At 39.0% G+C, this 26355-nt stretch overlaps 1 protein-coding gene across 2 annotated transcripts in view; it reads left to right on the forward strand.

The window, feature by feature from the left end:
- The first annotated feature begins 3548 nt into the window (after positions 1-3548).
- slc1a7a (solute carrier family 1 member 7a) overlaps positions 3549-26355 on the forward strand; it is a 32881-nt gene continuing 10074 nt past the window's right edge. For both annotated transcript variants that reach the window (XM_053330057.1, XM_053330058.1), the window contains exons 1-3: positions 3549-3689; positions 10934-11013; positions 23824-24039. In XM_053330057.1, the coding sequence (XP_053186032.1) occupies positions 3549-3689; positions 10934-11013; positions 23824-24039 (437 nt within the window). The remainder of the gene's footprint in view (positions 3690-10933; positions 11014-23823; positions 24040-26355) is intronic.

Below are 26355 nucleotides of genomic sequence, written 5' to 3' on the forward strand. Positions count from 1 at the left end.
CACAGCATGGTTCACTCGTAACTATAGTCACAGCAGGCACATGTTGAAGCAGTGTGCATGTGGATTTAGTGAGCTCAGAGGGTGGTGTCTTTTTATTGCTTTTTAAAAACACCAAAACTGACACACACACACACACACACACACACACACACACACACACACACACACACACACACACACACACAAAAGGTGTAATGGAATGGATTAGACTACTGCAAACTTGTAGTACCTACATTAGTAACACTAACACAGTGTTATTTTCAACATTATTTTGTGGGGTTACAGGTTATAGTAGAAAAGCCACTGGATTGGATTGGAACAGCCTTTGTGTAGTGTTTTCCCATTGTGTGGTAGGTATGCTACCATATCAGTGTAGGGTAAGCTCTACTCTGCTCTTTATTGGATTTAGGTACAGTACGATTATATTTTCTGAGATACCATTACAATAACCTTTTGTCCCATATAGCAAAGCATCAAAAAAGGGATTATTTTTTCAGCAAAAATAATAGTCATACTCCACTGTAATACTGGGGCAAAAGTTCTACATCCTAATAAAAGAGCAGTGCTGCTCCTTTATTTTCATCCATGTTTTATATAGGTCGTGTTGCTTTAGCCTCGTTAAAATGGCTACTGCTTGTGTTTTTAAAGAAAGTTTAAAGGAAGTCACCTTCATCCTACGATGAAACATTTCTATCCTGATAGGAGTGGTCTCTTCCAGGATGACCTTGCCCTTATCCATAGAGAATGAATGGTCACTGAATGCTTTGATGAGTGTGAAAATGAGGTGATATGGCCTTCACAGTCACCAGATCTTAACACAGTCAAACATGTATGGGAGATTTTAGACCAATGTGTTCCAAATGTCCTTCCAGTAGAGTTCAAATACTGTAGAATCAATGCCAAGGCACATTGAAGCTGTCCAGAATGTGGTGACTCAACACCATACTAAGACACTTTATGTTAGTTGGATTCCTTTAACTTGTCTGCCTTCTGTATGTCACATATAGAGTGAAACAGAAGACAATTGATGTCCCTTCCCTGAAATTATCTCACAAATAAATACAAATAACACATTCAGGGTAAAAGATTACGAGAGTTTGCTTGTTCTCTTTTTATTAGCATAAGTTCTTGATATTAACTGTGATTATGCTACATTTGAAAACATACAAAACATGGCCATTATGGTCACTCTTTCCTGTTACATGCTCCCTAATTGGACTGTGTAGGTACAACACATGCAGGAGGCTTGTGAGGGGCAATCATTTCTCCTTTTTGTCAGTAATACATGACTGATGGAAGATTCACTTTTATGATAAAAGCATGAAAGGGAGCGACCGCATAGAGTTTTTTCAAAAATCTCAAAATAGAAAACAGGGAAATAAAATTCATCAAAGGCAGAAAAAAACTCTTCTGTCTGTGATTCATATATTTGTTAAATCCCACTGACACTGACTAGTACTGCCTGTTGCATGAAAGAGTGACAGTTTCATTTCTATTATACACTTCATTGTATTCAGTCATATAACCTAATTGGAGTTCTCAGGTTTGAATTCAGTTTTGTTCACTCTGGACATAACATATCCATCTCCCTGCATCTAGGAGGGCTTCACAGCAGTCTAGATTAAGTATCTTTTCCATTTTTATACAGCGCACAAAAACATGTCTCTCAGTGGAAGATAATTTCCCCTGATATGAATGGGTTTGTAGCAGTGTTTGAAGAAAGAAGCTAATTAAGGGAGATAGGGTGGAGTGGAGTGGTGAAAGGACTCTATCTGTCAATAATCTTACTGCAGGACATGCTCAGAATAATGTTTCCCAAATAACTGCAGAGTCTGCCTTCTGTTCCTGTGTGAACTCCAGGGAATTGTTGATTGAATGCTTTTATTTTAAATGAACGTACCACCGTACCCATGAAGATTCCTTTGTGTGTGTTCATGTGCATGTCCTTCTTTAACGTGGTCATTTTCACAACATTTTTTTTATCAATAACCCTTTTAGTAATTTGCTCTTTGGGTCTTTATCCAATTAGCACTCTTCACATCTGTCAAATCATTAAAGTCTGTATGTCTTGGCCTTGATATCCATTTGATTACAGTTTATTTAAATTATTATGTGTGATTGTTTTCACACATGAGGACAATCTTGGTGTATACTAAGCATACCCTGAAAGTATATTAAGCAACAGTAAGCAGCATGTGTGATAGAGGCTGACCCTCTATCCACCACTCCTTATTGCTTCTATATCTTCTAAATGTCTGTAAGTTTTATTCTTTGATGCTTAGATGCAATTGGTCCGGTAATTAAAAATAGGCGATTCCTCAGTGATGTTTCTTTCTACACTCTCATTACACTTTCCATCATTGCTGACGATAGAGTCAAGGCCCCATTTGTTTAACACGTGGCACAACATGAGTCTCTTTTTCCTGATAATATTCCCACTTTTAAGGTGTCATTTATACCAGGCCACATCAATATACTGTCATTAGCCCAAGCAGCAACTGACGGCTCAAGAACACACATGGTACAGCTTACAAGCTATCCCGTCAGCTTGAGATGTCTAAAGTAGCCTTCTAGGTGTAAAGCGTTGCAGATAAATAGCAAATTTCCAGGATTTGATGGTATAAATTTATATGTGCAGAGAACACAATTCCACACCTTACCTGCAGCACTATTATCAATATTTGCTGGTCTTTGCTTTCCAGCTGTGAGATTGAAATTAATATTTTACCATGGTGTATATATTACCAAAATGACGCAGACAACAGTGAATGTGTCTTGCTTATTTCTTGTGACTGTGGCACTGTGAATGTAATGAACTTTACTGTGTTTCTTTTATTATTTACCTCATGTCACTTGTGCACATTTTTTCTATTCATTTTTTTTCTTCTTTTTTTCTGTGGTCTGGAACAATCCGCTGTCCAATTGTTCAGAGAGCTCTCTAATCCAGCCTTAGATCTGAGTCGTGCAGCACGGCCTAATAGGATCGTAGTATTAACCCTGATGACAATACCACCAGCTGTCGCAGAGCCCCCTGTTGGCCATCAGGAGGAACACGTTGGGGTGGGGGCAGAGAGACAGGGAGGGAGGTGACTGACTGGGTGAGAGAGACAGACAGTGATAGAAAGGTTGTCTGTGTGCTGCTGTTAGTCTCATGTGGAATAACCAAGGAAGCAGCTTGGAAAAGGAATAGAGGAACTCCTGAAGTGCTTTATTGTTGGACGACTACCTCTTTAATTTTACTTTTCACCTCCCTCCGTTAATCAAATCCAAACTTTTTTTTTCTTTCTTTAATCTTTTTCTTTCTTCCTTCGTTATTTCTTATTTCTAAATCCCACCTTTATCAGTCTACATCCATCTATCTCATCCCACGTGCTGCGTCCAGGCCCTGCTGTTTTCTACAAAGTGTTGGCGGCTGTTTGCTGTGTCCTGAATCTATATGGCTGAATAAGTGGCAAAGGGGGGGCTGCTCTGGTGGGTTTCTCTGAGGGTGGTTGCAAAGTTGCAGTCAGGACCAGGACAAGCAGGAGGAGAGGAGGAGGTGGAGGAGGATGGCGGTGGCTCTGGATGAAGTGTGGGGGCGGGTGAAGAATGTGTGCAAGCAGAACGGACTGCTCATCCTTTCTGTGCTGGCTGTGGTCATAGGCTGCCTGCTGGGCTTCTTCCTCAGAGGCAAGCACCTCTCCGAGCAGGTCAGTTGGTTCCCCTGTAAACCCTGGTTACCCCCCAAACACACTCGCCTGCTCATCCGCTTTACCCTCCCCCCAAAAGTGTCTGACTATTACCCCCTGTCTCCTTCTTAAATACAGAGATGGATTCAGACACCATGACTCCTAATGCAGGAGATTACCCAATTCCCCGTTCCTTACATCTACTCTCCGTGTGCTCCACACTAACATTTTCACAAACACACACACATGTACATGCGCTATCTTTCAGAGGGTGTTGTATTGACTTACATGACTTTCTGGAGGAGTAACTATGTCCATCACATGCCTAGACACAACCTCTACCCCAACCTGGTCATGATTCTGATTTTAACCGTAAACCAATTTAACCCTAAAATTAACCGTGTGGGGACTTGTCCCTAGATGAGAAGTCCCCACAAAGGGACAGATACACACACTTGACCAAACACAAACACTTGATTTAAATAAAAGTGTTTACTATAAACCAGCCTCTCTTAGCCCATACAACTCTACCAAAATATAGTTTTTTCCCCCGCAGTCTGCCATATAAGGCAGGGAGATTTTAATGAATGGTGGATTGTGGTTCTGACAGATGGAGGGAGGAAAAGACTGTGCTGATGGCTGTTCAATTACGCCTACGAGACTGATGCAAGGTTCTTTATCATAACTGCTCACTCTGCAGAACAGTGTAAAATTACAGCGTTATGAAGCTTACTGGCTGAGAGAATAATGCTGCATGAAAGGGGGTTGAAACTCATCCGAAAGCCAGTTTCTCCACTGATACAGAACATTCCCAGGAGCAGGAACTATGTTTCTTTTATGCCTTTTTTAGAATGCGAAATGGTATCTCATCAGTCGCTCTGATTGCCTGCAGCCTCTCAGATGAACTCCATGGAAAGGGATTGCCGGTGGGGAGATTAGTTGTCAATCACTCACAGAGACATCAAGTCAACAACATACCATTCGTATTCACTTATATAATTCATCCTAGATAGAATGGGAAGTGGAAAAGAAAAGATTATTACTACCTTTATGTGTGAATTTATATTTTAAAAACCCTCTGTTCAAGTACATTTGACTGACAAAGTGAAACGTTGCAATTTTAAGGGAGCTTGAAATAATGACAGAAAAAATAATAGTTTTGAAATTGGCTGCTGACATTCTTCCCATTGGAGGAGGTGGGTGTATGTGTGCATTTGTATTCATCATGTGCGTAGTTATTACAATTAATGGTTGAGCATGCATGCATTGTCAGTGGAAATTCTAGCAAGGCAATTTCAGATCTTTGTTTGATCCATGTTTTGCATGAAGTGCTAAGTCCTAAGGCAATGCTCTTACAATAGTAACAGTTGTCTATTTTATTTGGAGCACACACGTCCCTTAAGAAGAATCAGTGTACATGAGAGCTAACTCGTACTTATACAAGTGGAGAATCTCAATCTCTGACAAACTGCTGATGGGGTTCACAGCAGTTTCAGTGTACTAAACAAAAGGCTAAATCACTTTATCCTCCCACATGATGTGGTTAAGATACTGCAGGAAGTATGTGCAGAAGCTACTTCTTTATGAGTCTTTATGGGTTAAAGTGAAAAGATGTGCTTATAAACATGCGACCACTTCATACTGCCTTTCCTGTTCAGGGTCACAGGGGGCAACAGGAGCCAGTGGGCTGAATTTATTACAGCGAGTTCACAAAATTAGTCATCATGTGAAATCAATCAACAGTAGCTACATGGCTCCCAGTGTTGACTACAGCTTTTATATTTCCTTCTAACTTTTTTGACAATTTACAATAACAAGACTACAAGTCTACAGCTAGGAGCTCTGTGATGCTGTACAAAGGCAAAGTGGTGCTTTGCGCTAAATGCCAATATCAGCTTGCTAACATGCTCACAATGACAAAGTTAACATGATGATGTTTAGCAGGTATAATGGTTGCTATGATCTCTAGCCTATTAGCATGTTAATATTTAAACCAAAGTTTTGGGCTAATTACAAATTTGACTTGTTGTTAGCACTAGATAAAATGTCTTGGGAATTACCACTCTCAGTTAATTCATCCTGTAGGGACAATGGATGTCAGTGTAAAATTTTGCATTCCATGTGATAGTTGTTGAGATACTTCAGTCTGGAACAACCAAGTGCTGGACTGGTACTGCCTGAAACCACAATGCTAGGATGGCTAAAAGCACAAAAGATCCAATTTATACACCAAAAAAAAACCTTCATCGGTGGATGTAGTTTGCTCAGTTGTCATGGAGATGCTTCAGTTGTCTTGACAACTCGATAGCAGGACATGTATGTCTTTGACTCTGATGAAGGCCACCAGATTGTACTGAAAGCACTGGAAAAGATCCAGTAATTGGATCTTGGTGTAAGAATTGAAATCTTAAATATGTCAGACTCTATATTAGTGTACTTTGATTTAAATAAATTGAAAATGGTTCATCTAACTTGTATTATTACCAAAACTTATGTATTATACTGAGGCACTGCGCTACTTATGTTGTTGGTATGGTGACCAAACACTAAAACCAGCTCTCAGTTGCTTCCTGAGTGGCTTTGCCAAGAGGTGATGGTTGAACAACAACAAATATTGGGATTAGGGAGAATGGAGGAACAAGGCTCATTTCTGTCTCTGTCACAAACAGAACAATTAAGGTTGACAGTTGGTTTTTGTTTGCTTGTTTGTTTGAGTTTTTTTTTTACAAGACATACATGAGAAGCTTTTCTATCCCTTGAAGAGAGCAGAAACAGAGCAGCACAAAACTCTCTCTCTCTCTCTCTCTCTCTCTCTTCATCTTTGTTTCTGTCACAGTGAAAAAAGGGTTTAAATATTTTAGTGTAGAATGAAGGGGATCGTGGTGGATTAGAGGCTACTGTGTGGCAGCTGGCAGGGTTATGGAAGAGACAAAGGTGAGGACGGTCATGAATACAAGGTGAAAGTAAGAGTTTGGGGTGGAGGGGTGTGTGTGTTATGGTGCTATGTGTGTTGGCTTTGATGCAGGGCATTCATGAGCCTTCACATTGGCCTTTAGGCTGTCTCTATGCCTCACAAATAAGAGGGGACTTTTGTGCAATGGATGCAGATTTGTTTTTTCTTTTATTGATTGATACAATTCGAAGTTTGTTATCAATGCAACTGAACAGACATTTTTCACTTTAGTTTTAAATTACAGCACAAGCATGTCAAACAGTGGATTGCGTCTTTACATTAATAACCAGCATCCGTTCTGCTCTATACTGGCTCATTGTGTCAGCATCAGCATCTTATCATAAAGCATTTCTACTGAAAAATCACAGTTCTGAGCAACCAAACTGCTTTACTCAAGCAGGAAACAAATGTGACACCCTGCTGCAGTTCATTAAATTCTCATTGGACACAGACATTGGTCATAACACATTCAGCGTTTCAGACGTCACTCCAATAGACAGGGATTTGATGCAAGGCTGGATCCAAGGATGTTGGATGGATGTTTATTTGCACATAAATGACGTGCCAGAACGTGGACTTTAAGTGTGTGCCTGCATGTGTGTGTGCGTGTATCTGTGGTGTGAGAGTATACCAAATCTCTAGTAGAAACAGCCAGTGTGTTTGTTCCGCTGCTAGCAGATGCCGACGCAGTGACAGCTGTGTTTGTCCATCCTGCACAAAAACAATACACCCCCCTGCCCCCCCCCCCCCCACACACACACACATATATATATATATATATATATATACACACATGAGCACATACAGGAGATGCATGTGTACACACACAGACTTGACATAAAATAACACAAAATATCCCAATGTGCCCCCTGCACACACATACACAGCCTTTCAGCCCTAAAAGCTCTCTGACTCCAAACCAGAAGCAAAAAGCTTTTACTGCTCAGTCATGTCACTGCGCAGATGTGGTGTACTTAAATTTGATTTCCATTCCCAACTCTTCACCTTTGGGGTTTTTTTTTCTACTGCCGCTTTAGCTTCATGTCTTACTCTCATCAAGATATAATAACTGGGAGGGTGTTTTAACAGAATATTCTTGCCACTATTTTTTTTACTTTGCCTCCCTTTTCAGCACAGATGCAAAAGCACAGGTGTCACTAATAACATTAAGCAATGGCCGAGAGCAATGTCAAGACCATGAAAGTGAAGCAGCTAAATGGGAGTCAGCCATCATTAATCTCATTATCAACACCTGGGCATTTCCTACTGTGTCATGAAAGCTCCATTAGCTAAGTGACCCCAGACATTTTGTTTCTTATTGGAAAACCTTTGTTAAACCTGCACTAATACATTTTTAACAATTTGGGGGCAACACAAAAAGACTGACATACATTTGGGAATGGCAAAACTAAAACAAGCAGGAGGAAGACAATAAAACAATTTGTTGAGTTGGGTGATTATTTTCTGTGGGTCATACACAGCAGCTTTAAGTGTAGCTGACTTGCACAGGACGTTCATAATGGCAATTGTCTGGAATATGTGACCATGAATGAGGGCTGGATGACTTGAGAGTGTCATCTTGAGGCTGAACAGACACATCAAACCATCTCACACTACATAATTACTTGTGAACAAGAACCTGATATATATGTATTAGAGTCTTTTTATATACTCTAATATTTCCTGTTGCTCACCACTTGAAGTGTCAGTTTTTGTTCTTTTCATTGTCAATCCACAAAGCACAAAACTTACAGTTTCTTTTAATTTTCTATGAACCAAAGAATATGAAGTTGCCATTTTAATGGTTGGATATATAGTTGCAAGATGGGACTGTTGAAAATCTGATAAAACATTCTTATTTCCACTACATTCAAGGAAACCTCTGACTTCCAACATCAGAAGTTGGCTGCTGAATAGCAACCAACCAATAAAAAGCACATGTAGACACTGTGTGAAGTTTCATGGGTGATAGAGTTTCACATAAGCCCCTTGACAAACCAGGAAAAGCTTCTAAAGCACTTTATAAAACTAGACAAAAATGTCATATGAGTGAAACATAACCCTCAGCGGCTGTATAACACCTCTGTGGCAGTGAGAACTCATTGAATACTGATGAGGAAACAGCCATACAGATATCATTCAATACAATAAACAAGGCTTAATTGTGAAGATTACTATTTAGAATGACTAGTCAAACACATACATGTAACTGTGCATCTAATAATATGGCTGCTTTCGTGAAGAGTTAAATGAATTAAGTTATATAATCTGAATACATGGTGCAGCTCTGAGCTCTGATTTTTCCACAGGTAAATAATGTAATTAAACAATAAAGTAGTTATATAATGTTTAACATTGTGTCCAGAAACAGAGCGCAGCAGAAGCAGAAGGATGCTCGATTTCTTAATACAGTGTATTTAAATAGATGTGAGTTAAGTATGCAGAGACATCCTCAATTATGGTCACTCAGCATGGTTACCTTTTTGTCTGACATTAGGTACATTAGCTACATCAGACATTTTTTAACTCTCTGTAACAGACCACTGTTCAGTACACATGTACTGAATATTAAGTTAGAGGTAGCATAATGACGCAATGTGTTCATTTTAAACTAACATTTAAAATGTAAGACAAAACATACATGTCATCTCTCACCTGACAACATCAAGCTACCAAGGTGTGAAAAACATATCAGACACATTTTGTTCATTTTTATTCCTTACTCTCAAGGGGCTGCAATACTCCATTATCCCATGTTTGAATATTTTTTAGCCACATTTACACGTTTCTAGGCAATATCAACAACTATTGGATGGATTGTCATGAAATTGTCATGAAGAGTTGAATGTGCAGAGAGACAGGAAACTGGGGTAGAGATGTTGCACTTATGTAGTCTGCATTGGAAAATGTTCTTTGTATGCTTTAAATCTAATGTATCAACAAAATGTGATTAGACTATTGTCTTACATGTAAAGGTCAAAGGTCAAATGTGCTTTATTTGCCAAGTAGTCAAAGACATACAAGGAATTTGCTTTGGTAGTTGCATACCATAATGATGAAGTATAAAAGCTAAGACAGAAAACCAGACAAGTTAAAGTACAAAGATGACATACAGTAGATACAATAAATATTGCTACAGTAAAAAAAAGTGCAGTTGCAATATAATGCAGTTAGTGCAATCCATTCAAATGTTTAGTGCGATTAAGAAGGGATACAGCTCTAGGATAAAAACTGTTCGTGTGTCTGGTCCTGCTGGTCTTGATGGACTGAAGTCTTCTTCCTGATGGGAGGAAGTGGAAGAGCAGGTGGCACTGTAAAGAGATGCACTCTCTAAAACACTCAAACAAAAAACATGTTTGTGTAAAAGGTTATGTTGTATGTTCAGGTACTAAAAGGCAACAGACAATATTGACAGGAAACTGAAAAGGTTTTGTGGGGGGAGACAATTTCACCAACAAAGAGCATAAAAGCTAAAAGCAGCTCTAGACTTTGAATTAATTGTTAGGACAGCATGAGTCACCGGGGAATGACCTTAGGTGGCTCATACACTTTTCAGTAGGTGTAACATATTTTGTGAAGCAAATCCATTCAGATTTTATAGAAGACTTAAAAAATAATCTAAAAGTCAATTGTGTGAATAATGTGTTCTCTAAGTCTCTCACAGTCTTTTAGGAAGTCCAGTTTAGTTTACACATTTCTTCCCAATATTTCAAAGTTATTTAATTGATAGAAACCTGAATATCATTATCATTGTGAGGATTGAAGTTGACATGAAAAATGAAATGAAATTCTTCTTGACACTTCATCACTTTTAAGTTTTCTTGCCTATTCTTCAAACTCTCTTTTGTAAACACCTGCAGCACATGGAGTAGTATACAGCATCAATGGCTTTAATAATTGAATGAACTAGTTAAAGGTAATCTAGATGAGCCTGATTAATAGAATAATGTATTTCTGTAACATAACATATTTTAAATAAAAGTAGTGAGTACCAAGCACTGATCCCTGTGGAACACCTTGTATAAACTTATTTTGGAGACATTCTTCAATAGAAATGCACTACAATTTATGGAAGTATGTCTTGTAACAAAATACCAGAAAGTCTAACACACTCACCAATAATATGGTTAGATCAATGAACCAGTGATTGGTTGACATCTGGTTAGTATAATGAAAAAACTCCACAGCAACTTGCACTTTGTCCTAAAAAAAGGTATCTTGCAGGTATGCTGAGCAAATACTTACATCATGTGTTTTGCATGTATTATAAAAGTTTGTGTTATAACAGTATGTTTTTCTCTGTCACTTACAGGAGGTGAAATACTTCCAGTTTCCCGGAGAGCTACTAATGAGGATGTTGAAAATGTTAATTTTGCCCCTTGTCGTGTCCAGGTAAGAGCAGCACAGCTCCACACACACCCACACATAAAAATATACAATTTGCCATTTGTGGCAAATGCCAAACTTGTTAAAAGTAGTATAATTATTTGGGCGGAAACTGACTTCCAATGCTGGTATGTGCTTGAGAAATAAAATTTGTCGGGTCGCAATAAAGAATTAAAAGGAGGGACTTCAAACACAAAATATTTTACACTTTCCTTAGTATTTTCTAGTTTATCACCATCACCTGCTGGTTCTGGATGCAAATCACATTTCTCTGCAATTCACGTTGTAGCTCTTTGACATATTTTGGAATGAAAATACTGTTGGGTTACATTTGCAGTGTTGGATGGTTTGCAAACCCACATTTATTTGAATTTCTAATGGGCAAAATGAGTTGTATATATCTGAGGCACTATGAGTGTCACATGAGTCAATCTCCTGCACCTCCATATAAAATGAGTTTCGCTGCCATATGCTGTAGAATAATTTTGATGGTATCACACTGTTGCTTCTGGCAGAGGTAATATCACTTTGAAGATGTGCCATCTGAGAAATCAGAGCTGCTGACCCCACATGATGTATTTGGATTTGCTTTGTAGTGGCTTCAGAGAGAATTGATTATGTTTGGTCTTGCTCCCCAAGAGGCATTTTTCCCCCGAATGGTCATATGGAGCCATGTGAGTAGTTGGGGTCTACAATAAGACGTTTCCTGAAACTGAAAGGGTAATTCATTCTAATTGTATATGTAAATTAGTTTATGCACTGTGTACTGAGTTACACAGTTACATTATATTGAGATTATGAGTTTTCCACTTAGGGTTTATAAATGAAAAATTAAAGACAACATCTGCCCTTGACACCCTGATACTGTGCAAGTTACAGTAGTAATTTATCATGCATGTCTAGGTCCATTTTGTTGTTTGGTATCTGTATCATGCTGTTTTTTAACATTTAATTACCATTTTCTTTTTGTGTTTATACTGGCCTTATTCTGCATCAAATCAATTATCTGTCCATGATAGTGCTATGGTCAGTTTGGCCATGTTTGCTCTGTTTTCTTATTCCTATGAATTAATTAACATCATAACATATGCTTTTAAATGGTGCAGCTTTGTTCACAGACAGACCCCAATGTTCATAATTTTAGTTTATTATTTAATCCGCCTGTAAACCCACCTTTAACAAATCAACCCAGGCTAGTCTGTTGGGTTTGTTGAACAGTACGCTGGGAGATGCGTGAAATTGCAACCTCAATTAGAAATTTACAAAGCAAAGTAAGGAAATTATTGCATTTTATCACATAATAACTCTGACCTTCTTTACTGCCAGACAAGAACACCAATTCTGCAAAACCCACAATTACATTATGCAAATAAATTGCATGAAAGCTGAATGTATTACACGCTCATCATCCACCAACCCAACCTCCACAACCCTACATCAGCTTTGCTACATAAAGGACACACTACTTCCTGCACTGGTATTGGATGTAAATCCAAAGTTTTTTATGCATAGCCAACAAGATTTGGTACTCTAACTGTGCATGACTGTACATTCGTTGATTTATGTAGAAAAAAAGCACAAACTTTATGAGATTTTTAAAGCAATTACCCCATTCAAACATCAAGGATTAAAGAATAATGTATATATTGAAGTAAACCTGTTGCCCTTTTATAGCTTTAGATGCATTTTTTATGAGTGTACATCCTGCCAGATCCTCCAGTTTGACTATTTTAGGCCCAAAGCTCTTAGTTGCCTGCATGAGGTCAGTGATGTTCACCACAAAAAAACTCCCAAAACAAATCATGCAAACGCACCGGTTACATGCAGGGTGCTTTGTGCAATAAGCTACTTACAATCTATGCAACAGCAAAGACTGGATGAGAAGTTAATCCTCCCTTCCTCTCTCTGTCTCTCTCTGTCTGCCTGTCTCACTGTCTCTATCAGTCAGTGTGTCTGTGTCTTTTTCCTCTTTGTTTCTTTCTGTTTTTTTTATGTTATTGAAGGCAAAAGGCAGTATAAGAATGTATTTGTGTACTCATGCATAGTGATGATCCGTTTCCACAGTTTCACAGATATAGAGCAGCAGATCACTTCCGTCCAGGTTTCCTGCCAAACCTGAGGCACGTGAGGGCAAGAGACATTAATTACAACTAATCTGAAACAGCGGATGTAGGCAGAGGGCCAAACACTGCCAAGTTCAGCAAACCACTTGAGCACACGGGAATGTAAAAGCAATCACGGCAAACATTTAGCGCTCTCGAGGCAAGTCAGACTGCCAGAGCTACTGTGGAGTCTCTACCACACTCAATGTTCCCGGTGCCTGCTTTCAACTCGATGGAGGCAATAATGGATAATGAAGGTAGAAGGCATGGCTTGTTACTTCACAGCTGTTGTGTTGGGACTAATCACTATCCCCCCGCTTCCACCCAGTCAGTGGTGATTTGCGGTATATCTGCATAGTTTTGCAACCCTCTGCAGACACATACGTCAATCCAGCCACAGCCATAAACATGCTGTGCTTTTCTCCCTCTGTCTCTCTCCTGCCATACATACTGATGACAGTGGAAGAAGACAGTACATCTAAATTGAGATGCACAGACCAACTGGTGGACATGGTTCATAGTACAGTAGGGCTTATCTAGGGGTGAATATCCGCCCCGGCCCTATAGCCTGCCTGTCCCCATTTTTTCCCTCCCAGCGCCATCTGCACACCAGCCAAAGCGGAAACCAGATTATCCCATGAACGCGTCATGCAGAATCAATGGCCACTCCACTTACTGCCTCCTTATGTTCCATGTTTCTTTGATTTTTTAGGACTGCAATTGAAATCAAGTATCTAACAGGAGGAGATTTGGACAAAATATTGTGTTTTGTTTGATTTATTGTGGTTTCTACTTCTTTAATAAAGCCCTTGGGAGCTCTTGTTTACTAGTGCTGTGGCTGAGGTCTGAAGGTCAAAGGTGAAGCTCTGTTTTAATGATATGCAGCATCCGCACAAACATATGGCTGATCCACACTGTATTCAGAGAGCTGATAATTGCATTCGCATTTGTGTGAAATCTTGCAGAGAGAGGAAAATGACAATTCCTGCCTCAGTCTTGCCTCTCCCTACCTGCTTCCACCACCTCTCCCAATGGCTCTCCCCCCTCTCTCTCCCTGTGTTTGTGATTGTTTGAGTGGAGAAAGGTGTGCTGGAGTCAGAGCAGAGCCCCACTAGCTACAACCTACTCCATGAAGAACTCTACTTACACTCAATCCTGCTAAATCCACACTGCTAGATCATACCCTCTGCACCATCCTGTGTGCTCCCTCTCTGGCTCCTATCTGTGTCTCCTGTCTGTTGTCTTGTTAGCCCTGGTTTGCTACCTCTGTGTATCTGCTCTTGGGTTTATCTGCTCTACCCCACGTAACAATTTCTTGACTGAGATGGCTTCCCTGAAGTAAGCACTTGTTTCCAGGCATTTCACTTTGTATTTGTCTGTATATCCATTTGACATGTAGTTAGCTCTCAGTCACTATCCATATGTATCTTTAAGCATGTACATGTCAGATGCACACAGCTAAGAGGAAATAATTGGCGTGAGTGTAGAGTATCGAAAAACAGATCTGGGTAATTGTGTCCTCTAGGTTGTTGACAAGGTCTGTAGGAATATGAGTCATATGTAGCATGGAAGCATGTTTTGCTTGATTGTGAAGCTCCTGGGTATGTTTTGCTTTTCAGAAAACACATAGAAAGCAATGGGTATCCTTCTAAAGATTTATGGTGAGATTTAACATTTCTAGAAGCAGACTGAAATTCAAATAAGTGATTGACATCCCTAAATATAATGTACAAAGTCTCCTGAAGATTAAAAATAAAATAGACTTGTGCATCCTAAACATTTAAGTCTATGTTATTCTTCTTAGAGCGGCATGGAGCGTTCATTTTAATTGATCACCCACATGCTTTCCCCACTGTTTTTGGATTTCTCATTAAAAGAACACGAGGGAAATGACAATTTAAATATGTTTTGTGTGTGTGTGTGTGTGTGTGGGTTTGCCCTCTGGAGAGATTTTGTGTTGTTATGTAGGGGTGGGGTGATTGATTGCCTGATTAGGCTTGGTAGCCAGATAATTCCCTGTGAATAGTTATCTAACTAAAAGAAGTAGAGGCAAAATGAGCTTCAGTAATTTTCTTGAGACATGACTACTGTACAGGGAAATAGGATTCAAATATGAATAGAGTTAGTGAATAGAGAGATAATAGAGATAGAGAGAGAGTGGAAATGAGGATTCTAGTTATAGCTTCAAATTTTCATCCTTGTGTCCTGTTTTCTGGATGTCACAGTGACTTAATGGGTTTGGGCATACACCATGTGCTCATAAACTCACATTGTGATGGATAGTTGTCTGGCTACAAAAGCAAAGTTGTTCAGGAGTCTCTTCAGCCTGAAAAGGTGTCTGAGTTTGTTGCATGTTATTTTAAGATATTTCATCTAGTTGTCCATCTATGGAGCCAATCATAATCAACTGTAGAGTGAGACCACATCATCAGAGAATATACAACACTGAAGAGCATAACATTTCAAGGTAACATTGGAATTCATATTTGCAACAAGTAATTAACATTTCATCCGCATTAAACATCCCTTCATCAAGGTTTCATTCAATTTGAAGTAATGGGCACCACATTACTGAAGTGTTTGTTTTGTCTTGTGCTTTGTATAAGTTTTCACTCAAAGTACTTTCTTCTCACAGTTTGGTGAAGTAGCTGTAGAGCTGAAGCTATAATGCTGTGCCGCATTTACTGTAATCTAACAAATACTTTTTATATAACACATCTTAAAACATACATAGCATATTCAGCATCAGCAGCATGAAGAGGTGATCAGGTTGTTTGCTACGTTACATACATTAGCACAGCTAAGGCAGTATTAGGGGTGTGACGATACACTCAGCTCACGAGACGAGACACGATATTGGGTTCACGAGATCGAGACGAGACTTTAACAATAAGAAAACTTCAATGAGGAAATACATGACTGTTCTTTTATTTGAAATTCACAAAATGGAAATTGAATTGAAATGTTTTAACTAATCATCTTGTAATGAATCACTTTAGTTCTACTTTCTAAATATATAATTATCATATGCAGTATGCAGCACTGTGAAAGGTTTCCCCATATAGATATTTTATAGATGAATAATTTTGGTATTTATGGAAATAACAACCATAAATACAAAAGTTAGATACAATCACAAATACTACAAAGTAAATTATAAAGACTAGAAACAATTCTAATATATAAATATAAATTAAATAGAGTATCCAATTATCAAATTATAACATATTGCTAATAAAAAAACAGAAATAAAAGTAAATTGCACAAATCCTGTATCACATAAATACACAAGTAGAACAACATATAGATTGTGTTATAATTTGGTAGTGTGACTCATTTTACTTTTTGCATCATTAGGCTTCCATACCTGCTCCTCCTTCCTCAGGCTCAGTGTAGAGACCTGAGGTTAACCTGCTCCTCTCCTCCTCTCCTACTTCTGACTGAGATCTTCTCAGCAGGTAGAAGCTGTAACAAGGTTAATGATCCACACGCGACATTATAAAAAGAAGACATAACGAGTGAATGAGCAATAGAAAACCAATCATCTTCTTTTTTTCTTTTTTTTTGGTGTGTCCCTTAATTATAGCTTCAAGAGGCAATATTCACTTCGATGAGAAATATCGTTGCCCAGTATGTGACACATTTGCTCTGTGTTTTACCTTGCTGGTTGTTTCCTGTCTAATAAATTCTTTTATTGATGTTTTTACCTGCTGGGTTTGTCTCTTTATAAATACTGTTGTAGCTATTTGACCGTAGAGGGAAACAGAGACCTGGCAAATGACTGCATTGCCTCTCAATATTATCAGTCAGTTCAGCAGGTCAGGCAATGGAGTTAGATGATTGGTTTTCTTAATCTCAGCATACAGACAGACAGATAAATACACAGCGTTGTACAGCAAGGCAGCAAGGATTTTCCTGACTGACTGACCCTGATAGCCAGTAAACAGTAACCCACTTTAAAAGCGCAACACTTGTTATTTCCATTGTAACAATCATTCTCTCTCACCACACAGCCATTAAAGGAGCTTCTTCAGGTTCTAACACCTTGACTTGTTGTTTGTTTTCACTCTCTGTCACTTCATCATTTCCATCAGAACAAGACTGGAACTATCCAATACTGATCAGCACTGACCTTCATCTTAAGTGGTTCACACAGTATGCTCACACACACTGACTTGTATTGACTTTCTTACAGGAACAACAGTATTTTTGTCAGCAGGGTGACAAGCATGCTATTTGAGACCTGTCAACAGTAACAGATTACAGACATAACCAGACATGCTCCTGATTGTTAAAAAAAAAAGAAAAAAAAGAAGGAGAAGAGTAGTGATGGCCTTTTGTTTCACAAACAACATACTGTATAGTCGGTGAGCAGGGCAGAATCTGGTTTTTCTCAGGGTTGTTTTAACTCACGGACTGTCATGAGATTGATTTCCAAATGCCTTGAGGGAACAGTTCTTCAAGAAAGGACCCATTAAAAAATCAATCTATTTTATTAATTCCTTTGCACAATTGTATGCAGGATTACATAGTGTGACCATACATAATTCTCATATAAGAGGTAGAGCGTCATCAACGTGGTCTATACAAGTTGATCTGAGCTGCTGAATCAAAGGCCACTGTGTCACTACTAGCTGTCGAGGTTGTCATGGATAACCCCTCTCCAAGGAGCCTCGGCCTTCTCTTTTTCATCTGGATGAAGGATTACTGTAATGCTCTTGCTCGACGAAGGTGCAGCAGGGAGGACTATAAGCCCCATATGGTCCAAAAATCTTGTGGCAGATCTGTTGAACGTGTGTTTGAATCTCACGATCCAAGCAGCTACACATGGCAGGCAACTCGCTGTAATCCTACCTTGACTCAGATATCAGAGAGAGACAAATCACTGCGTAGCTACTGTACTGTCACTCTTCAGTGTGTGATTCAATTTCCTGTTGATAACAGGCTGAACACGAGCTGATGTGTAGGGTTCCTCTGAATTCACAGGTTTTACTCTGATCACCAAAAAGAATGCAATGCAACATCTATTCTAAAAAGATGTTTTTTCTTAATAATTTCATTTTTAATTGTATGTAATTATTGATGATACTTTGTCTGTTCTACCTCCTGTAGCATCAATTTCAACATATATCCCCCAGTAACATTCATTCATCAATTTGCTTCATAAATCTTACGTAAATTCCATGTGTAGATCTTCCAACTACACTCTGTATATGGTTCCCAACCCGGGGGTCAGGATCTTCACAGGACGATTAGAGAAATAGTTACACTTCATTTGTGACTTCTCTTCTGACATGACTTCATTTTAAAGCTACCATGCTCAAAATCTTCATATTAAACAATGGATCACATGACTCATAGTGGTGGATCCGTCCGAGAATTGTCACCTGACTATGCAGTTGCCTCTTGTGCTGCAGAGGTTAACAGCATCTTTCAGCTGATTATTTTGTTTTTTCAGTCCACAATTTAACTGTTTGGTTCATTCTCAGACAGACAGTGATAGCTATAGTCTCCAGAACAAAGTCAGAAAAAAGGTAGCACACCATAGTTAAAAAACAACAACAAAAAGAGTCACCTCATGTAAGGTGACAAATCTGCTGATGCATTTCAGCATAAAGCCTTCCTCAGAGCATGTGGTTAGCAAGTTAGCTACTAGCTAATAAACATTTATCAGCTAAGGAGCCACATATTTCACTCTGAAGCTATTGGAGAGATACATAAATGTAAAAAAGAGTGAATATTGAACTTAAATTTTCCAGGTGACCAGAAACACTATGCCAGATGAATTCTAATTGTTAATATCTGCTGGATGTGCATAAAAAACTGTTTGCTAACAAGTTTAGCACATTCACTTAAACGTGTCAATGTTTCCGCTGCTGCCAAGTGACAAGGGGAGGGGGTTCCACTGTATTCATAGTGTATTTATAGCATACTTGATAGCATTAATTACCAATTTATACACAAATGTATCCATGTCACTGTGTTGCAATTAATTTAATTATTTCTGGATGCAATTTTTATCAAATGAATATCAAATAACCCACTGAATATGTGGCAAGAAGTGTGATAGAAGTATGTTTCTACATAAAGTTTACTGTCTTTCCCAACTGATTGACGGTTGATGAGGAAATATGTATTATCAAATGTTTTCATCAGTTGGGGTGTGTGTGATTCAAGACAAAAAAACACATTTATCAGTATTCATCTATTTGAAATCAAACCAAGACTTTCATTTATCCCACACATGAATTAAGATGCAAAACACATTAAAATTACAAAGAGTACTTATCTATCCAAAGTAGAGGAAAGACAAATTACATGTTGAAACATCTAAATAATCTGATCTGATGATGAATCAGCAACTGATTTGAATAATTCTGCCAGAGATAAAAGAAAACTTTGTCAGTATTAATGTCCATGAAATGAAATAATCCCAACGTAATTCTTCTTCATATTTTAATCACTCATTGCTATTCATTTCTATCGTTTCACTTTTTTGTTGAGTTCATTGTTTGACATTATTATTATCAGATTTAAGTACACAGAGCTAGGAGGAGGAAGGGGTCACAGGTAAATCCCTGAAACAGGAAATGTAATTTTTTTCCCTTTATGATCTCCAGCTGAAGCTTTTTTTTTGTTTGTTTGTTTGTTTGTTTTTGTTTCCCAAAGAACTGCTGTATGAAAAAAATCATGTCAAGATAGTCAACATCTGGACTACAACAGCACACCATAGTTGAAATCATTGTCTGCCATTTTCCAGATGAGTGGCTTTTTGTGCACCACCAATCCACTTCAGCTTGACTCTGTATTTACAGTGTTCTGATTTTCCTGCTGAAGGTAGTCTTATCCCTGATTAGTGCTTGTAAGGCTCCTAAATGAATCAACGCTGCAGCTGCACTTATACTGATATACCAAAGGGGGCGAGGTTTATTCACACCAGCTGCATTTTAGTCAATGTAATTCTAGTAACACCACAACACTAACAACATGGAATAATAATAACCTCCACTTCACTCCATTTGCAGCATGTATGACTTTATAATATGTACAACGAGAATTCAGATCATGATGGTGTCCACATCCTGGCTAATCAAGCACTTAATTGGTTTTATACTGGCTCCATAATGGTCTTACTTATGCATACTAATATATACACTGTCTCACATGCTATAGGCAGACATTTAATCAATTGTAATCCCACCTTATTCCTGGAGTACAATACAATGATGAAACTGAAATAGGAATGTTCAGTGGAGTGCAGCAGCAGCAGCAACAGACGTCCTTCAGGGTAGAATGTACTTTTAACAACACTCACTTTTACTTTTATTTTGTCAAAACACTAGAAATACTTGAATCAAAAGTGACCACCTGTCACTGTCACCTCTGTAAGTGAAGAGTGAAAACTGAAGTAGTGGTATCTGTGAGTAGAGAGCTGTGATGTTGTAGCAATGAATGAAGATACTTATTCGGCCCAGCTAAAATATGTTAAATCTGTCAGACAGATATTACACCTATACTACATGGAAATAACACTTTCCTGAAAGAAAAAGCCTGCTGACAGGTGATGAATTTCATTGTGTGGGTCTGTCCTGCTAAGTGCAAGGTCAGCTGCAGATCAGCTTCCCTGAAGCAGCAGGCAATTCAGTGGGTTGGATACATCTATGAGTGGGAAAAGAAGTGGTAGCTGTAACACTATTCAGAAAGAAAAATTACAATTGGCGTGTTTTCGAGATATGAAACACCCTGGTGAAACACCCAGGTGGTCAAGTGTTTAGAGCGCATGCCACATAATCCAGTCAAGGACCTATTTTGCAGGTGATTCCCCTCTCCCTCTCTCCCTGTTTCCTATCGACATTTCTGCAAGTTACCATCTAAATAAAGGCAAGAAGTCCAAAAATAAAATAAAAGAATGCATGAATACATTTCATTTATAATGGCATTGTTAAACATTTTATCCATCTCCATATTTTATGTGCTGACAAAAGAAAGCTAGTTGGTCTTCACTGTACCTTTATGCTTCACATCTTCATTCATATGCATAGACAGGGTTTGTTTGCAGGGAGCAAAAGTGGGGACACTTTCAAACTACAAAGATGGCCAAAGTGCTTTTAGCAACTCGACAGCAGCTGAGGGACTGCAGCTGAGTGGAATAGTTGGGCAATTTGGAGAATATGCTGAGATTGATACTACTCTCATGTCTGTGCGCTTAATACATACAGTAAGTAAAGAAGGGAGACAGTTAGTTAGCTTAGCTTAGTAGACAGACTGGAAGCAGTCTTAAAAACACCAACAGTACCACCACATTTAAATATCACTGATCAACATGTTTAAGCTTCGCTAAAATGGAAGCACGAAAACAAAAGTTGTGGTTTTACAGTATTTTACAGGTTTTGTGTCAGACTATTTTGTTGGCCAGGAACAGTAACTTTCTGGTTTCCTGCTTTTGTTAAGCAGTCAGAAATATAACAGAGGAGCAACTGGTTAACTGTTTACAGTGCTGCAAGACAAACCAATATTGTTTTTAAAATGAAGTAATAATAATTACAATTTGATTTCATGCTGCACACAGTGCAAATCCACACAACAATAAGTAAATGAAGTCAGTTATCTTGCTGAAGTGAAAGTGCAGCCTGTTGCTTGTTACCACTCATCTAACAGCTCACTGTAGCTGCTCCTGCTCATTCCATTACTCCCTTAAATATTTAAAAATGATATATTGTCCATTTTTGGTGAACCATTACTTTTCCTGCTTTACAACAAAAGTCACCACATGTTTCACCAATTGAATGCTAACAATGGGAAGCAAAGGCAGTATGAAATGTTGGGTTTGCATCAGTAGTACACATAATGTTTGCTTATGTTATGTGCTATGGCCTATTCCTTTACGTTTAATTCTTAAGGGTATTTTCTTTACCTTGCCCTATCTAGATTTGCTCAGACAATCCAGAAATTTGAAAGATTAGAAATATTTACCCTGTACAGCTGGAAAAGTGTCTCAACTTTATTCAAGGTCATTTTATTGTAATGAGACCAGCTGTAGGGAAGCAGCCCATCACTTGTGCACATACTGTATTGCCACCTCTTTCTTAGCTCAGGCTCAGCTGTCCTTTTAATCATTAAGCTTCAGTTCAAATCAAATGTGGCTTTGATTCACTTGCATGAATCTTTTTTCCCATCTAGCTGTCAAAATGTTCTATGGCTGCAGTGCAGTGAAAATAAATAATCCTGTGCTTAAATCCAGCTTTATATAAATGCATGCAGCCTTTACATGCTGTTGCTGCTGACACTTTCAACCAGTTTCATACTTGTACACTGCAAAAATCAGGCAGAAATTAGAGGCTTTTTGATTTTTTGATTCAGCATACTCAGTTGTGGATAAATGAATGATCTGCTATCACATACATCCTCGCATCCTAGTGGCGCAACTTGCACTGCATACTTAACACTTTACATTCACACTAAGCAGAGTCATCCACAGGAAATGGAGACTGCTGTACATTTTGGGGATGATAAAAAGAGGAATGGCAGAATAAGGTCGACTGCACAGAGAGACTGAGCAGCACCATCAAAACACTTGCCAACACAAGCCAGATTACGCTTTGAACAGGAAGGAAAATCTTGTCACACCAGCTCAAGAGACAGTAAAGATCTCTCCAACTCTCTCCTCCTACTGCCACTGGCTTCACCAACCTGCTGTTCCACTATTTCAACAGTTTCTCCACACTTCCCACAAATCCTGCCTTCTTTTTTCACATTTTCTCTGTACCAGCTGAGAGGAAAACAGCACTGAATGAGCTTTTTTGAAAACTTACAGTGAATGTCACCCTGTCAGCACAGTAAAAATAAATATCAGAATAGAGAGCAGCCCATTTAAATGCAAATGACTCTCTTCTGTTTATAGTGTTCATGATTACAGTTGCTTTTTCCCCCTCCTCCAGGCTTTTCTGTGAGAACAAACAAGGCTCTGAATGGCTGGATCCATATGTGAATATGGAGACAGAGAGAGAAAGACAGATTACTTGGATATCTTTTGATTTGATGCTTACCTCTCACTGTCACGTTCAACATTTTCTCAAAGATGGCCTTGTATGAGATCTCCAGCTCTCTGCAGAGGCAGTGTTTCATGTAAATCAAGTCTCTGGTTTGAAAACAAAGAGTTGTGATAAGTGGCTGCCGTCATGTCATAACCAGACACTCAGCTGAAGCTTTGATGGTTGGGGGGTTTGCTTAAGCCTGCACATAAGTATGTTATTAAAGTAAATAGTGAACAATATGAATTCTGGCTTTTAAATGTTGGTGGCACTCATGACACTGTTGTAAAGTACATTTACAACTTTTATCATGAACTGACTTGCCCACATAAATAAATCTGCATCTATGCTTTTGAACCTATAACTCAGTAATATTTAATCAACTGGCAGCTTAACAATATAATTTAGTGCCACTTTCAATTATTCCTTTGCTGCACAAATGCTTTGAGTACAAATGAACACTGAGGTTGTTAGCTGAATAACTGCAACAGAATGCCAATAAGCCAAACATTTGTATTAATTCAGTCCCCCAGAGCAGGAACAGAAGCTCAGACAGTTATTGACACAGAACAAGGACAGATGTGTTGCAGCAGTTTCACATTGTCCTTCTCAGTTTCTAACACGACCATCTGTCTTTTTGTCTCCCCGCCTCTGTGTGCTCCCACTTTCTCTCCATACTTCAGTTTGATGTCAGGTCTAGCTGCCCTGGACGCCAAGTGCTCCAGCCGCCTGGGCATCATGACCATCTCTTACTACCTCTGGACCACCTTTGTGGCTGTGGTAGTGGGCATTGTCATGGTGTACATCATCCATCCAGGGGGAGCCGCTCAGAAGGAGGACTCTGATGAGAGCAAGAAGCCAATGACCAGCTCTGCTGACGCTCTGCTGGATCTCATTCGGTAAGAGACTGTCAAACTGTCAATGCACAGTGTTGGTTAGCTCAGGAAAGTATCATCATCATTATTAGAAGCAGGACAGGTGGCCCAGACGTGAGGCACATAAGCAATGTCACCTTTCACACGGAGGGCTACACAGAGAGACAGAACAGCATATGACTTGCATGAATAAAGAATACTGCATTTGTGATACTGCATTAGATTTGCTCATCTGAAATTAACAAAATATGAAATAGAGAAATCTCCTGGACAGCAATCCCAGTACTTTTTCTGACAAATCAAAACAGAGGATATTTACATATATACATATAGAATAGAATAGAATAGATCCTGTATTGTCATTGTCAAAAGTACAATAATGTTAAAGCCCTCACCAGTCAGTGCATGCATCATTCATAAATAAAAAAAATAAAAAAATAGATAAAAATGAAAGAAAAAGATAATCAATAAATACTATACATAAAAACAGTCCAAGTATACCCACATACGGTTATATCCTGTCATTGCACAGCCCTATTGCAGTAAACAGTATTAATTAGAAGTATTGAGTGTAGTTATAGCTGTAGGATAAAAACTCTGTTTGTCCTTGTTTTAACTGATCTGAATCGTCTGCCTGATGGCAGCAGTTCAAACAGAGAGTGCCCAGGGTGAGAGGAGTCCTTTATAATGTTCTGCGCTTTTTTGATGCAACGGGAACTGTGTAGGTCTTCTAGTGTGGGGAGAGCCGGCGATCTTTTGGGCCGTGTTGATGACCCTCTGGAGCGCTTTCCTCTGAGCCACTGTGCAGCTGGTGTGCCATATACAAATGCACTATGTAAGAATGCTCTCGATGGAGGCTTGGTAGAAGGACACCAGCAGATATTATTTTTCCTGAGTATTCTCAGGAAGTAGAGTCTCTGCTGGGCCTTTTTCACCAGCTCAGTGGTGTTCGTGCTCCAGGTCAGGCCCTCCCCAATGTGGACTCCCAGGAGCCGGATCATTACTTTCTGATAGCTCATGACAGATTTCTTTATATGGTAATCTGCTCCAAGCATGTTGCTCCGCTAACATCATGGTATTTTTCCATTGTTTTGGGGGTGGTCACACTGAGCCATTACTAAGTCAAACTGGAACACTGTGAGAGTTTTTTATTACACAGCAGGGCATAGTAAAATAAGAAGTTTACCTGTTGGAGATGTGCTAGTCATTAGGGCTGTTTTTGCATCTACTATTCCTCCCTGCATTATTTCTAACTGACCCTCTACCTTTAGAAACAGAGGCTGAACTGAGTGGCGGCATAAAGGGCCAGTATTTTTAAACTCCCAAAATAAAAATATAGAGCTGGAGATGAGCATTATAAGTTCCCTTTAATTATAGCGCCGATACTGTGTGCACAGCACTGTCACTTAAAGTTGCCTTATAATACCCGTGTTTTTAATTTCTTGCTCTGCGTGCTGTCTTATGAGGACTGAAGTGGAGGAAATTGCTTGAGCTCAAAGTGTAAGCCCTGAGCCTCATGTGCCAATGGGTTATTGTGCTAAGCTAATTATCGCTGCTGAAGCATGCAGTGGTGTGTTTGAGGTGAACGTGGGTCAGCCCTGCAGTGAGAAACAGGACAGTGAGGCCCTGAGAGCCACTGTGTCAGTGTGACAGTCGGTCAGTAGGCTTAAAGTCAGTGGCCTGCGACACAGAGACCTGCTGAAGTGTTAACTCCACAACCAGAATATTCAAGTTTATTGTGATTCTATTTGAATACAAATGTATATTTTTCAAAAACTTCATAAAATGCCTTATGAGTTTTTATCTGAGGACAAAAAGAATCAAGCTCAGTCATCTAAAAGTTGTCCTCTTAATTCTGGTGTTGTTTTTTAATATTCTTGAGTGTTTTAATGACAAAATCAAATCATATTAGAAATACATTGTATTTGAATGACTCCCTCAGGATGTTAAAAAAGGGAGTAATAAACTGGCCAAGCCCATAAAATCTAACTATGTACTGATCATGTGGCAGTGGTGAAGCTCTGTCGTCGACAGGATCTCAGCCTATTTGTGTGTGTGTGCGTGGTTTGTGTGTGTGTGTTTTACAGAGCACAGCTGTGCTTTGGATTTATCTCGCAAAGCTTCTTTAGAGCCCTCATCTATCATGCAGGGATACTACATTGGTACACTCACAAATGGGCCCAACTGTGTGTGGTCATGTGTGTGTGTATGAATGTGTGTGATAAGTATGTAAAGTGAGCACAGTATGTATGAATATGTGCATACTTGGATTTAATAGGGACACAGAGGTCAGAGTGGTTCATTAGCCTGCTTTGCTCTGTCTTAGACACAGGATTTGCT

Source organism: Scomber japonicus, chromosome 12, assembly GCF_027409825.1.
Source record: "Scomber japonicus isolate fScoJap1 chromosome 12, fScoJap1.pri, whole genome shotgun sequence".
NCBI lineage: Eukaryota > Metazoa > Chordata > Actinopteri > Scombriformes > Scombridae > Scomber > Scomber japonicus.